General features: G+C 41.2%; 1 protein-coding gene across 8 annotated transcripts in view; it reads left to right on the forward strand.

Moving 5' to 3' along the window:
* anks1b (ankyrin repeat and sterile alpha motif domain containing 1B) overlaps positions 1-16,572 on the forward strand; it is a 441,679-nt gene that overhangs the window by 198,076 nt on the left and 227,031 nt on the right. For all 8 annotated transcript variants that reach the window (XM_049474291.1, XM_049474289.1, XM_049474290.1 and 5 more), the window contains one exon: positions 15,935-16,071. In XM_049474291.1, the coding sequence (XP_049330248.1) occupies positions 15,935-16,071 (137 nt within the window). The remainder of the gene's footprint in view (positions 1-15,934; positions 16,072-16,572) is intronic.

The following is a 16,572-nucleotide window of genomic DNA, read 5'->3' on the forward strand; positions in this document are numbered from 1 at the left end:
TGTCTTATGTAATAAATGTTGTTATGATGTTATGTTTTTGCCATATTTCCCACATTTACATGACCTCAGGCGGGGCGTAGCAGTAATATGTCTGTGTTTGTGTTGTGGTAAACACAGGCCTAGCCGTGAGGCAGCTGTGTGACACTGTTTTGGCAGTTTGTAATTGGAGCTTTAACCTCTGAGGCTTTATGAAAACAAACACGATATTCTGACCTTCAGGAATTTCTAAGCTTAGCGATGGGTCCCGGATGCAGGGAGGCTGCGGCAGGCCCGGACTGTCAGTGTGTGGTTAGAGAACAGTGGTGGGCTGTCAGGAGGGATTTGAGTGTGAAGAAGCAGGAGATGCCTTGGGCTGGGCTTAAGCCCTGGTTGTGTCGCTGCTATTTTGGCGGAGTTGATCCTGGTGGAGTGAACCGTTCCGTCCCCGTCCACTTTGATCCACTTCTCCGCTTGCTGCAGCACGCTCCCCGGTCAGGGTCATGTTCAATTACTGCAGTGTGTGATGAGCTAAAGAGAAGAGTCCTCGCTTTCCCCCGTCGTGCTGCGGATTAGCGCGGTTATCCCGGCCTGACCCTGAACCAGCGCACACTTACAGCACCCGAGAGACAGCCTTTCTAATTAGTGAATCCAGCTGCTGTAACGGGCACCCATTGTAGAATCCCCAGAGGCACCACAAATACAGGGCGTGTCAAAAGTCCTGGGACACCCTTTTATTTTAGAAACGGAATATGGAGGCATTTAAGATGGCGGCCATGTTTTTGCACCCATTACTTACTGAAGTATTCAGATAGCCTATGTCATTTTATCTTTTGTTTAACTTCCCTTTTCGTTCTGAAATAAAAATGGGTGTCCTGCAAGTTGTGACTTACCCAGTATAATCATATGCACTGAAGCCTACACTCAAAAGGTTAAAAGATTAAGAATACACCCATTACACCATGTTCAAATTAATGATGAAAGTGATATTTTTCTTAGATATTTTTTTCAAAATGGTCAGTGCAAATGAGAGTCTGTACAGTTTCTAAGTCATGACCCTTTAAGCATAAATCAAATTTTATTGAACAAACCTCCTAATGATAAGGAGAAGACACCGCAGACACTGCCTTAAGTGTAATACAATTATTTATTACAAAAGACTAAGACAATATCTACAAGGCTTCCTAGGCCAGCCTTGGAGAGAGATGTTGCCAGTCCGATGTTCCTGCTCTCTCTCAGTCCACTTTTTTGGGGACCCTTTTTATAGATTTGTGGTACACATCTGGAAACACTTAAGCATACATAGCCATACATAGCCATAGACAGTCATAGGCGGAGTCTACAGGACATGCATTAGTGAAAGAGAAATACAAAGAGAATATGAAGAAAATACATATGAAGAAGAAGAAGAAGAAGAAGAAGAAGAAGAAAAATCCAGTTAAAGCTAGAAAAAGAAAAAAAATGAATAAAATGAATAAAATTGGAATATAAGAAATACATTTAAGACATGATACTAAACAGTGTTAAAAGGTAATTACAAGACATTATAATCAAAAAAGAATATACAAGTAATGAGAACTAAGAACAAAAAAACACTACAGAAAAATTAAGCACTAACAATGTGCAAAGCAGAGCAGGTTAATCAGTGTAGAAAGTGCAGGGAAACAGATGTGCTTTCAGCTTTTTCTTAAAAGAGGGTAGTTTCAGTTTGAGCACAAATCTCACAGCTTCTGGAAGTTTGTTCCAACTAATGTCTAAAAGCTGCCTCACCGTGTTTAATTTCAGTTCTAGGTACTGTTAACAGATCTGCAGATCTCTAATGATCTGAGGAGTCTTAACAGGCCGGTACTTCTCCAGCCTATCAGAGATGTACGCTGATTGGAAGCCAGTGTATTGACCTGAGTACTGGAGTTACGTACAGTAATCTAATCTACTGAAAATAAATGCGTGGATGAGTTTTTCTAGATCCTCTGCTCTCATAAAGTCTCTAAATCTTACTATGTTTTTCAGGTGGTAAAATGCTAAATTGGTTATAGATTTGTTATGGACTGTTAAAGCTGAGCTCTGAGTCAAATAGGACTCAGAGACACAAGATTCTTTACTTGTGTTTTAGCAGTTAGACTCTTTGTACTAAGATAAGCACTGACCTTCTGTTTATCTTCACTGGGCCCAAACATAATCACTTCTCTCTTGTCACTGTTTAGCTGGAGAAAGTTAAGATGCATCCAGTTATCAATGAGCTTAATACAGCATCAGCAACCCAGTCCAACTAAATAGTCCCTGCCATCAAGATAGGATTTGAACTAATTTAGGACTGTCCCCGAAATTCCTACCCAGTTTCCTAGTCTGCTTATTAGAATACCATGTTCAACCCTGTCAAAAAGTAGGCAAGAAGAAGAGTTTCACCCTCACTGTTACTTTAAACCCCAGAATCCATAGTTTACTGAAACTTTATAGTAGGTGTAGCTGTGCTTTTATGAGTGAAAGTAAAATTAGGTCTTGTTTGGTCCACTTCAGTTTCTGAATAAGTTTCTCAACTGTTTTATTCTATAAAGTACAGTCTACATTTCTCCCAAGCTTTAAATAAAAATATTGTCATTTAGAGCATTTATTTGCAGGAAATGAGAAATGGCTGAAATAACAAAAGAGACGAAGAGCTTTTAGACCTCAAATAATGCAAAATAAAACAAAACAATTTCATATTCATAAAGTCTTAAGAGTTCAGAAATCAATATTTGGTGGAATAACCCTGTTTTTTAATCAGTTTTCTTGCATCTTGGCATGTTCTCCTCCACCAGTCTTACACACTGCTTTTGAATACTTTTGTGCCACTCCTGGTGCAAAAATTCAAGCAGTTCAGTTTGGTTTGATGGCTTGTGATCATCCATCTTCCTCTTGATTATATTCCAGAGTTTTTTTTTCCAGAGCTGTATGTAGAAACTACCCAGTTACAAAATTGATGTAAACAGACCCCTAAAGTAGAAGTGTGAATCTGTGGATCTTTGTTCTCTGGAGTGATGGAGCTCGCTCTAATACCTTTGGGATAAGCTGGATTTAGGTTTGTGATCCAGAACTGATTCCACATTATCAATACTGGACCTCACTGATGCTCTAATGTTTCTGAACACAATCAGATCTGATCCTCTCAGCAGAGTTCTAATATCCAATACAACGCCTTCCTAACAGTTTACTAAACCCCTGATGACACTATGTAATTCCAAAGGCCCCTTTTTTCCACGTTTGGCTCTATGTGCTTCTGTTTTCCTGTCTTGTGTTCCAATCCATGTGCTTTTTTAAGAAAATGGCATTGTTTTGTTTTTTTCCTGCCTCCACTCTAGCCCTGCACTAGCCATTAGTGTTGTCACCTTGTGTCTTGTTTGTAACCCCGCCCCCTCGGTTTCTTGGCCAAGTGTTCCTCACCCTCCTCATGTATTTAAGCCCCTCTGTTTCAGTGTTCAGTGTAGAGTCTTCTGTATTCTGTAAATGCTGTGGATTGGTTTGTATGCTTTGTATTTGCCTACTCAGGTCTGTGTTTTTGGTCCTCAGTCTTATCTCAGTTCTTTTGTTTCTAGTTTTCTAGTATTATTATATACAGGGGTTGGACAATGAAACTGAAACACCTGTCATTTTAGTGTGGGAGGTTTCATGGTGTAATGGGGTGGGGAGCAGTAGCTCTCCAGCCCAGAAGGTTGTAGGACCCAAGTGCAGAGCAGCAGATCCCAAAGCAGGTAAACCCAAGAAAAAAAAAAAAAAAAAAATTGTAATAATAAATAATCAGTAGTATATATAAATATATATATATATATATATATATATATATATATATATTAACAGGATATATAATAATACTATATATATATCTATATGTATATGTATATCTATATATATATATGTATAATTTTTATAATTCAACCCCACCCTACGTGGGGATCGAACCCGGGCTGTCGCGGTCACGGCCCAATGCTCTAACCGCTGCACCAGCGAGCGGATTGGGACGCAGCTGCTTTAATCACCCTTTAATCACCCTTTTTTGGTTGGCGTTGCTTTTAAGGTGTTGATAGCAGGTGTTGGTAATTAGCCTAATTAACCCTCGGCGCTGGTCTGGCGCGCCCTCCGATGCCCCGGAGGATGCCTCGGTTGGCCACCAGCCCTTACAGGGCCACCTCCCTGAGGGGCAGCACCCGACGGCCCCAAACCCGCCGCACGGTCCCGCCGAAAAGCCCTGATCAGTTCTGGGTCCAGGATGTGCCTAGCGGGCACCCAGGACCGCTCCTCCGGCCCGTACCCTTCCCAGTCTACCAGATACTGGAGACCCCCGCGTACCCTTCGGGAGTCCAGCAGCCGGCGGACGGTGTAGGCGGGGGCACCACCAATGGTACAGGGACCCGGAGGAGCAGCAGGACCCACAGAACAGAGGTAGGGCCTAAGGCGGGAGACGTGAAAGGTCGGGTGGATCCTTTTAAGGGCAGGTGGCAGGGCGAGTCGGTATGACACCGGATTGATTCGGCGAAGGACCTTGAAAGGCCCCAGGTACCTAGGGGCCAGCTTGCGCGGGGTACCCCGCAATGGAATATCCTTCGCCGACAGCCAGACCCGTTGGCCGACCCGATAAGAGGGGCCGGGCTGCCGTCTCCTGTCAGCATGCCATTTTTGGGTCGCCCTGGCAGACAGGAAGGCAGCCCGGGCCATCTTCCAGGCTCTGCGGCAACGGCGGACCATCTGGTCGGCTGAGGAGACTCCGGTGACCGTCTCCCGTCCGGGGAAAGCAGGCGGAGCATACCCAAACTGGCACTCAAAGGGTGACATCCCTAGAGACGAGTGCCAGAGGGTATTATGGGCATACTCCGCCCACTTTAGCTGTTCGGACCAGGTGGACGGAGCCGAAGAGGCCAGACAGTGGAGGGTACGTTCTAGGTCCTGGTTAACCCTCTCTGTCTGGCCGTTGGACTGGGGGTGGAACCCTGAGGACAAACTGGCTTCTGCCCCCAGCAACCGACAGAAAGCACCCCAGAACCGACTGGTGAAGTGTGCCCCACGGTCTGACATGATGTCAGAAGGCAGTCCGTGGACACGTACCACCTGGTCGAGCACCACTTCGGCTGTCCCCTGCGCGCTCGGGAGCTTGGGCAAGGCTACAAAGCGCCCAGCCTTGGAGAACCTGTCCACTATGACTAGTATCACGGTGTTGATATCTGTATCAGGGACAGGTGGGACCAGGGACGCAAGGGGACTGCCAGAGGGTGCAGCAGGCCCGAGGGTTTGGTTCTGGGGTCTTTGTTTTTTGCGCATATCGCGCAGGCGGTCACATGTTCAATGCTCTCTCCAAAGGGAAAGGCAGGAAACCGGCTGTTGCCGTAGATAGAGCAGGGAGGAAAAGAAAGAGCCGAGGCTCGCTCGAGAAACCGGCATAGATTCGCTCTGATAGCATCAAAGATCCAGCGCCGAGTGGCTGGTTGGCGTTGCTTTTAAGGTGTTGATAGCAGGTGTTGGTAATTAGCCTAATTAACCCTCTGCGCTGCTCTGGCGCGCCCTCCGATGCCCCGGAGGATGCCTCGGTTGGCCACCAGCCCTTACACATGGCTACATTGGAGCAGCCTGGTGTCCAATCTTCATTAATTGCACATTATTGTAGTAAGAGCAGAGTGTGAAGGTTCAATTAGCAGGGTAAGAGCACAGTTTTGCTCAAAATATTGCAATGCACACAAGAGGACAAGAGGACAAAAGAGTTCAAAAGAGGACAAATTGTTGGTGCACGTCTTGCTGGCGCATCTGTGACCAAGAGAGCAAGTCTTTGTGATGCATCAAGAGCCACGATGTTCAGGGTAATGTCAGCATATCAACAAGAAGGACAAACCACATCCAACAGGATTAACTGTGGACGCTGTAAGAGGAAGCTGTCTGAAAGGGATGCTCGGGTGCCAACCCGGATTGTATCCAAAAAACATAAATCAGGCTGATCAAATCACAGCAGAATTCAATGTGCACCTCAACTCTCCTGTTTCCACCTGAACTGTCCATCAGGACGATAAATTATTGTGGTCTAAAACCAGGTGTTTCGGTTTCATTGTTCAACCCCTGTATATCTAGTTTTGTTTTCTTTAGTTTAGCATTTTATCCCTTTATCCCTCACTTGTGAAAATTGTGACCCTGGCTAAGAAGGTGTCCATACACGTTTGGCTGCACAGTGTAATGTTAGTGCCCCCGCTCTCCTCCACGCCTCATTCCCCTCATGGATCAACATCTTAGAAGAGCTCATGTCTGCGAGCAGCACAAAACTGCACCACAAGCGCATCCCCAGCTTACAGGCCAGGGCCCATTGAGCAGCCAGCCACACACAGCCAGCAGCCAGGCTTCAGCAGAGCAGCTTTGGAGTTTTAAAAATCACACACTGATACACATATTGGATATAAACAAAAACACACACACACACGCGCAGTGTCACACACATACTCATAAACACGTACAACATACACATGCGCCACACCTCGGACCCCTTCGGTGAAGACAAATGTTCTAATCTGTAGGAAACGGTGTCCCCACCACCTGCTCACAGAGAAAGCAGACACACACACACACACACACTGTGCCATTTCCTTCACTTATTAACACAGAGCAGTTTAACGCTTCATGAATATTCCAGTGTTATTTGCATAGGGGAGAAAGGGGGCTTCTCAGTATTCATGACACTGCTGTGTGGGAGTGTATGAGGAGGAAAGGCTGCAGGAGATGAGGAGTGGTGGAAGCAGACGTGTGTGTTTATGTGTGTGTTTTTATGTGTGTGTGTGTGTGTGTGTGTGTGTGAGGGTGATGGGTAAACATGTATATATACTATATAAACATTTATTTGGATTAATCGCAAAAAACTGTAATATACAATAAAAACAGTAATATGACCCCAGGCATAATTTATTTATGTGTGTGTAATATACATGTTCTGTGATTAATTAATCACATAAAAAATTAAATGGGGCAGTTCAATTGTATTTTAGCATAGCAGTATATGAATGAATGAATGAATGAATGAATGAATGTCAAATACATATAATTACACATCTTTTTTATATTTCAGACACATAACATAAAGTACATCTTGAGGTCACAATTAAAGCCCAAATGAAACTATTTATTAACAGTCCGTCCCACTTCAAAACTAATTATCAAAATATCAAACCAGGCAACACATTGTAAGTAGAAACACTGCAGTTCCCCAGGCCTAACATTTCAGTTCTCTATACATTTTGTGCAAAAATGCATCATGTAAAAAGTAAAGAGCAAAAACAGTGGTTATAATCCTCTTCTGTGTTCAGAACGAAGTACGGTAGGAATCAGAAGCTGAAGCAGAAGCTGTCTCTGTGATTGGTCTGAGAAATGTGTTCTGCCAGTTCATGTAGAATGGTGCTTCACTGCTTGATAATTAATTTGTATAAATTTGAGAAAATCTCAACTGTGTTTGTTGCTTCTTGCTTTTTGATAGTTATATGTTATATATTAATTAAGCAATAATACACTCGAGGTTTGTGCTATAACATGTAATATTGACACTGCTGTGATGCAGTCGTAGGCATGAGGCAGAGGCACGAGGCCGAAGGCAGAGTTCCTGCTTGTAGCTGCACTGTAAGCTCTGCATTAACGACCATTTCAGTCAAAATTGTGGAAATATAAGTGTACTGTAAATAAACTGAAGCGCTTTACTCACACAAATAAACGTTTTTTTAAGAGAGAAGTCTGTGTAGATTGAAGTCCAGTGCTTGTTTGACTGAATGTTTGTCTGAACTAGTTTGACTTTAATTAAGAATTAAAGTTTTGTTTACTTTGCTATATTAACTGGAAAATATATGCAGTTTTTATTTTAATAATAACAGCTCTTAACATGATATTGGTGGCTGATAATGTGTGTAAAAATGCGTATTTTCAAATCGCTGGGCTTATTTATTTGTGGCACCACGTCTTTCCCTGCACCGCCTATTGGAGACATGGCATTTCTGCACTGTGCCTCTATGGGATACAGCGCCCCCCAGTGGTGTATAATGACATCGCATTTGGTTTGTATTTGGTTTGTAAGCGCTGCATAGCTGCTAGCTTACCTGTAGGTGGCGGATTAATACATGGAGAGCTTCGGTTACAGTGTGTTACCGGCTGATAATGTCATATCTAATTAGATGCCTCTCAGCCAATCACATTACAGGGTCGGAACTAACTGCGGTATAATATATATTTTCTTGTGATGCATGAGCATAAGTTGGAACTGTAGAGGCAGCCTACGTACTGGACGGTTCTTGTGTGAGCAGTGAAATGTATTCCTGCCTGTGCCTCTGTGTGTATTGACACAGTAGGAACCACCCCAGACAATTCTGTGCTCTGCATGGCAGCATCAGGAGTTTTGTGTATTTATTTTATTATCACACTGTCCTTTTGTCTGAACGGAGTGTGTGAGCTGAATGTAGATGCTCGGCGAGTGTGTGAAAGTGTGTGGAAGTGTAAATTCTTTTCTTATCTCGCTCTAACAGTTATGCTTTATAAAGAACATGCAAGCAGGCCACCAAGCAGGCTAATACTGGCTCTGTTTGTGTGTGTGTGTGTGTGTAAGATATGAGCTTGGCTAGAATAATTGAAGTTTAAGTCTCACACACACACACAGTCCTCCCAGACTTCACTGCAGTGTGCAGTGTGTTGGGTCTGGATGTTTAGCCAGCAGAACACATTGCTAATTGTCTGGTCTGAGTTGGCTGAGAGATTATCTTTAATCTTTTGAACTCCTGCTGTTTTCTCCATCTCCTTCTCCAGCTCCTGGGCTGCTTCTCCTGTTCCCTCCCACTGTGGGTGAAAACCACTCCAGCCTGGTTAAGTTGAGTCTGGAATGAAGCTGGTAGTTTTAAAGGGTAGTTTAAAGCAGGGAGGCAGAAGCAGAAGCCTATCTTTATACTAAGGGCAGCATGTGATTTATTCCCAGTTTGTGTGGTGTGTGTGTGTGTGTGTGTGTGTGTGTGGGAAGAGATTGAAAAGATAGAACTGATGCACTCTGTTAACACTATTCCTCATGTTTATATCATGCACCAAGCAAGATCTCATTTTTTATATCTCGTTTCTAATTGACTGACATGTCATCAGACAGCAATGTATGTAAATTGTTTAGAAAGTGTTACACACAAGTTTAAAGGAGAAATCTGCTGTGAAATGACTAATGACTTAGGATGTAGTGAATTATGATAACGAGTACAAACTTTTGTCCAATAGCCCTCCTCCATTCACCCCCAGTATTCCAAAATACAGCGCATTTACCTGATGCTCCCAACAGACAAGGCATAGGATTATCCATGCAACTGATGAGCACCAAAGAAAAGGTGGGATAGGGGAACCGATTGCTAAATGAGTTCTGTGGAAATGCATGAATTCTAGCTTATGCTGAAAATACAGCTCTGGAAAAATTAAGAGAGCACTTTAGTTACTAAATCAGTTTATCAGATTTTGCTATTTATATGTATATGTTTGAGTAAAATGAACATTGTTGTTCATGTTGTTCAAAATACTGTCATTTAGAGCATGTATGTGCAGAAAGTGAGAAATAGCCGAAATAACAAAAAGATGGAGAGCTTTCAGACCTCAAATAATCCAAAGAAAACAAGTTTTTATTTGTATTCAAGTTTTAAGAGTTCAGAAATCAATATTTAGTGGAATAACCCTGGTTTTTAATCACAGTTTTTGTGCTTCTTGCCATGTTCTCCTCCACCAGTCTTACACACTGCTTTTGGATAACTTTACACCACTCCTGGTGCAAAAATTCAAGCAGTTCAGCTTGGTTTCATGGCTTGATAGTGATCATCCATCTTCTCTTAATTATATATCAGAGGTTTTCAATTTGGTAAAATCAAAGAAACTAAAATATTCATGCATTTCCACAGAATTCATTTTAATTTTAATTAAATAGTGGTTCCTAGAGCTACCACAAGGTACTGTGTTTATGAACAATCTTTTTTTGGTTATAATAAACTAGTTCTCAGTGCCTCATTTTAAATATCAGGCCCCTCAGAATTCTACCAATGAAATGTGGAGCTACTTTGAGTTTTGTTAATGGTGTAAAAATAGTCATTTTTTTGTATGGACAAGATTATGCCCCTATCACTGGCATTGTAAGTCTGTTGGGAGCATCGGATAAAAGCCCTGTATTTGAAAATGCTGAGTTTGAATGGAGGTGGGCTATTAGACACAACACCCCATTCCATTTTACACCGGATTTCTCCTTTAAGTTATTTAAGGTGTTATCTTGTGAGTGAGGTTGAACACTGGCCAGCTTGCTTATAACAAGAAGATTGGAAGTTAGCTACTTAAAAAAAAATCACAGTGTTAAATATACAGTATAGTAAATGTCCAGTACAATTTGTGGACTTAATACATAATGCTAATAAATTAATTATTTAATTTTTATGTTTTGTTTTATTTCTGGTGCAGATAAATGTGAACCTATTTGCAGAATTGCTAATGCCGGATATAGTCTAATAGTCTAGAGGGATAAGAATCCTCCCAGTATTAAGCTGTGTGGCAGTGGAACTGTGCTCTCTAGAATGATGGTGCCCCATTCAGTAATTGTAGGTTGAGTTGGGAGAAGCGTTAGGGATGAAGTGGTGTGATAATCATACAACATCCAACATCCTGACCTAACTAACACTCCCATGTCACTGAATGCAGTCGAATCCTCACACTTAAAAATGATGAGTTTCTTTGATTTTAACAAATTGAAAACCTCTGGAATGTAGTCAAGAGGAAGATGGATGATCACATGCTATTAAACCAAGAGTAACTGCTTGAATTTTTGCACCAGGAGTGACATAAAAGTATCTTAAAGCAGTGTGTAAAACTGGTGGAGGAGAACATGCCAAAATGCATGAAAACTGTTATTAAAAACCAGGGTTATTCCACCAAATATTGATATTTGAACTTTTAAAACTTTATGAATTTGAACTTGTTTTCTTTGTATTGTTTAAGATTGTTTTGATTGATTTGATTGATCGTTTCTAATTTTCTGCAATTGAATTAATTCATAGAATAAAACAACAATGTTCATTTTACTCTAAAATATACCTATAAATAGCAAAATCAGAGAAACTGATTCGGAAACTGAAGTGGTCTCATTTTTTTTTTCACAACTGCATAATAACTTAATGTTAGGTATTATATAACTACCTTAATTCTAGTCGCTTCTATGCTAGAAGATGGTAGAGGGAAAGCTATCTGTGCTTATAGTGGCTTGAATCAATCTCCCTGTCTGGAGATTAGTAATTAAAACAGTATATATTTGCAAAGGAGAACAAGAAAATAAAAGTCCAGCAGTATGTTGTAACTGAGAGACTTGATTTAAAGGACAGAGGGAGGTTACTGGCAGGACCATGCCACTTAGACTGGTGAAATCAATGTTAAAAAGAGGACTGTATTGACACAGAAGTCGATAAAAATACATACACCCACGCTAAAATAATAAAAAAAGGTTATTTTAAAAGGCTCTTTGACTCTAACAATAGCATTGCCCTTTGAAGGTGCTGTCCAGAGACGCTGTCATCAAACAGAGATCCATTTATACATCAAAAAGTTGAAAATGACCCTTGAAAACCCTTTTGATAAGAGTGCAATAATCCGCTCACTTAATGGTCTTTCATAGTACATACATCATAAACACGGACAATGAGGAAAATCCCTCATGATGCAAAGTGTAATCCAAGATAGATCACACTGACTAGATGTATGTAAGAAGTACTGTAAGGGTGAAACATGGTGGCGGTTGCATCATGCTCTGAAACTGTTTTATTCCCAGTGGAAATGGTATATTGCAGGAAGTGGATGCAATAACAAGGACCGAGGATTACTTCAGTAATCTCCAGCGCAACCTCACACCATCAACTAGACAGATAAAAATAGGACAGTCTCCAAAATCACATCAAAGATGAATGTGGATGAGTAAAGCAGATAAATGTTAAGATGAAGATGAAAAGGACCTGTAAAATTCCAGCAGTTAAAGTAGTTCTTGTACCTTGTAAAATAAGCAGAATTAGTGTTTGAAAGAAGCATTAATACGAACATATTTCTACCAGAAATAAGTTCGTATTAACAAGTGTGCAATAAAAAATACAAATTTAATCTTAAAAAATGTAAAGATGAAACAATGAAATTGATATCAATAGAAGTTTTGGACTGGCATGGGTTTTAAAGGAGTGTGACACTAAATCAAGCTCATCACCTACACTGGCTTGCAAAATTATTCATACCCCTTGAGGTTTTCCACATTTTGTCACCTTACAAACACATTGTTTTTGAGGTTTTAAATGATAGACCAACGCAAAGTAGCACATCATTCTAAAGTGGAAAGAAAATTGTACATTTTTAATCAAATAAAATCTGAAAATTATGAAGTGTAAATAATTCAACTCCCTCTACTGTGAACCTCCCAAATAAAATCCAGTGCAGTCAGTTGCCTTCATAAGTTACTTAATTAGTTAATAAAGTTCAGCTGTGTGTAATTTAGTCTCAGTATAAATATAAACACCTGTTCTGTAAGGGCCTCAGTTGTTTGTTAGAGAACACTAGTGAACAAACAGCATCATGAAGACCAAGAAACTCACCAGACAGTGCAGAGATAAATTTGTGTAGTGGTTTAAAGCAGTGTTAGGTTATAAAACATATCATATGTTCAATCCATCATTCAAAACTTAAAAAAAAAGGTATTCCACAACTGCAAACCTACCGAGGCATGTCCGTCCACCCAACCTGATAAATTGAGCTAGGAGAGCACTAGTCAGAAAAGCTGCCAAGAAGTCCATGGTCACTCTGAAGGAGCTGCAGAAATCCACAACTCTGTCCTCAGGACAACTATAAGCCGTGCACCCCATAAATCTGGAGTGTCAAGAAGAAAACCATATTATGTAAGAAATTTGGTATGAAATTGGTGAGACTTGCTAGGTAGTATGATGTGCAGGGGGGGAACTGTCGGTCTACCCCATGCCAGGATGTGCAGCCCCTGTCTGTCCCAGCTGGCTCGCATTGGACTAATTGAGCTGCCAGCTGGGAATGGCATACAAACTCTGCCTTAACCTTTATTTGGGAGATATGCTTTAGTGGAAGTTACGTGACTAAAGCCCCAGTAGGTCATCATTATATTTGTTGAAGTTTGTTTGGGTGTGGTGGACGGCATATTTTGGCTACATAAAAGCACATTTGAGTTTATTCACTTCCTGTGTCTGTGTCTCTTTGTTTTTCTAGACGGTGGCCACGCCCCTATCCCTGGGGATGTTGTTACAGTAGAGTTTGGCAGGTTATTGGTAGAATTCTGAGGGCCCTGACATTTAAAACGAGGCATTGAGAACATTGAAAGTGAGGAGGTAGTTTATTAAAAACACTTTTTTATACACACAGTACCATGAGGTAGTCTCTACCAATGAAGTGTGGAGCTACTTTGAGCTTGTTAATGGTGTAAAAATTGTTTGCATAAGCAACACTACGCCCCTATCACTAGCATTGTAAGCCTTTTTGGAGCATCAGCTACATAATTTGTACTTCGTTAACATACAGTACTACTGTGCAAAAGTTTTAGGCACCCTAAGCAAATTACACTAACTCATTTATCTCAGGAATATTAGTGTTTTTACCTGAAAAAAGCACCACATATGTTTAAACAGATGCAAATAAACATAAATAAGGTAAAAAGTCACAAGAAATTTTCTTTTTTAGGTAAGTAGGTATAGACTAGTAAGTGTAGATCCAGATTTCTCCTGGTTGCCCTCAGCCAACATGTGTATATGTTCAGTTCTATCAGCAGTAAAATTGCTGTTTGTATTTATTGTAATGCTGGTGTTTTACTGAGCTAATAAACACTTACTTCACAGATAAGAAGCTTTTTCTTTACTGGGATTCCACCGGTGCCTAAAACATTTGCACGATACTGTATATCACTGTAGTGATTAAAGAGACATAGACAGGCTTGGTTCCTTCTATATTATAACTTGTATATTCTATATTAAAACGCAGTAACATGACTGGGTGCCTACTGAAGTTTAGGGTTCCCCACAAATTGTCTATTACTGCCCATATAAATCATTCCAGCTATGATATCTAATATACTTCATCACTAGCATATTGACTGGAATGGCCATTTCTGAGACATGTAAAAAGCACTTTCCTAAGTTGAAGCTTTGCCAGTGTGTGTCTCTGTGTGTGTGTTTGATTGATAGGGTGGCTCTTGTGTGTAATAGGATGTTGTATGAGACAGATATCACCCTCCCTTCATCTCATTCGGTCTTTCTCGGTTTTCTTTTTCCTCTTCACCCTCCCTTGCTCTCGGTAAGTGATCAGACTCTGGGGAAATCACTGGAGACACTTCAACTTTGCTGTGGTGTGTCCAGTGTGTGTGTGTGTGTGTGTGTGTATTCAGTGTGTGTGCACACGAGGCTGTGAGAGAGAAGGTTGAAGTACAACATAGAACTGGCATTACTATACAAACTGTGAACCAAACACACAAAGGCTCAATCCCAATCCCATTTCAACCCTTGCCCCTACCACTCTCGTTCACATCTAGGATGTGGTAGGATGTCCAGGGTTAGAAAGGTTGAACCAAAGTGGATTAAAATCATAAGTAATGTATATATATATATATATATATATATATATATATATATATATATATATATATATATATATACACCATGATATACAGCCCCAGTCTGTCCCAGCTGGCCTGCGTTGGACCAGTATAAAGACTCAGCCTCAGCCTTTACTCGAGAGATACGCTGGTGGTGAGTGGATGGCTGAGGCAGCATGAACCTAAGTGGCACTAAAGTTAAGCAGCTAGATCCACACTGGGCTGTTACTGTTTCTTAAATTTTTTTGGATGTTGATTTTTCCATTTTTCCTAATAAAGGTACTTTTTGAGTTTATTTACTCCATGTCTGTGTCTCTCTGTGCTTCTGCACTACCGGGTCACGCCCACAGTCCCAATATATGTCAGTGCATTTTGTAAGTGCAACCGCAATGGACACAATGGATATCACAATTATTATAAAGATTGAGGTTATGGTTAATTTACTGAACAATAAGTCGATAATGTAACTATTGTGACAGGCCTAATTGAGAGAATTAAATCATGTCTTTTGTGCATTTCAGGCCGTGGAAGACATATTTTTTGTATCCTCACAAAATCAAAGACACACCGACATGCATTAAATGAAGCTGGTGATGAGAAATTTACAAGTTTGTTATATATTGCTAAAATAGGGCCCAAAATATTAGACTTGGTCATGCGTTTATTGAGGAAAATTTTCCAATATTACGTAGTTCTGAGTTACACAAGGGTGACACAAAAACAAGAATTAGGGGTAGAAATGAGAAATTGGGCTTGGCCAAACTCTCTCTCTTTCTGTCAAACACATATAAAGGGGTTAGACAATAAAACTGAAACACCTGGTTTTAGACCATAATAGTTTCTTGTCCCGACGGACAGTTCTGGTGGAAACAGGAGAGTTGAGGGGCACATTGAATTCTGCTGTGATTTGGGCAGCTGTGGTTTTATGTTTTTTGGATACAATCCAGGTTAGCACCCTGAACATCCCTTTCAGACAGCTTCCTCTTGCGTCCACAGTTAATCCTGTTGGATGTGGTTGGTCCTTCTTGGTGGTATGCTGACATTACCCGGGATACCGTGGCTCTTGATACATCACAAAGACTTGCTGTCTTGGTCACACACGGGTAGTGACCTGCTTTATGGAATGGAAAACCAGTTTGCTTCATCCGTCTCGTTAAGCTTCAGCGCCTGAATCGTCCTCTTCAGACTCTACACTCAGCCATTACTGCAGACATTACAACCAGAGCGCACACTTCACTACAGTCCCATGTTGATGATTTAATAATCTTTACTATGATCTCTCTCTCTCTCTATCTCTCTTCTTCCTCTGTTCCTTTCTTCCTTTCTTTCGCTCTCAAGGCCATTCTTCCAATGTGCTGGTCAATGATGCGGAGCAGCGTAACCATGGTGATGACTACACAGGTCTGACTCCAGACTGCTCCCCTCCCTCCCCTGATACCGCCCTGAAGAACATCGAGAGAGTCATCCGCCCCCAGGTACACACACACACACACACACACACATACATACATACACACACACACACATACATACACACACCTGTACACACTCCTGTGAATCCATTATGCTTTTATTGTCTGCTCAAGGTTAATGGGGCTTTTTGAGACAGAAGCGTGTCAGGATGTAATTTTCCCCCACACACATGTACAAGGAGATAAAAACTGGTTTTAAGACTATCGACTCAATCAAACCAAACATCTGCAGCCAGCAAACCTTAAATAAACACAACTACCAGCTCAACAAGGGCTCTAGTCAGAATTAGCAACAGTGTTTAGTTTGTGCAGTCCTCGCCACAGCCTCTTTTCCCTCACGTCTCTCTCTCTCTCTCTCTCTCTCTCTCTCTCTCTCTCTCTCTCCTGTGAGGCTGGGGAAGTGTGTGTCATGTCGTATGACGTTCCCAGGGTTCCCCCACCTCCTCACCGTCACAACATATATAGAGCTCTGGAAAAAAAAAAAAGAGAACACTTCAGTTTCTG

The sequence above is a fragment of the Astyanax mexicanus genome, chromosome 2 (assembly GCF_023375975.1).
Source record: "Astyanax mexicanus isolate ESR-SI-001 chromosome 2, AstMex3_surface, whole genome shotgun sequence".
Taxonomy (NCBI): domain Eukaryota; kingdom Metazoa; phylum Chordata; class Actinopteri; order Characiformes; family Acestrorhamphidae; genus Astyanax; species Astyanax mexicanus.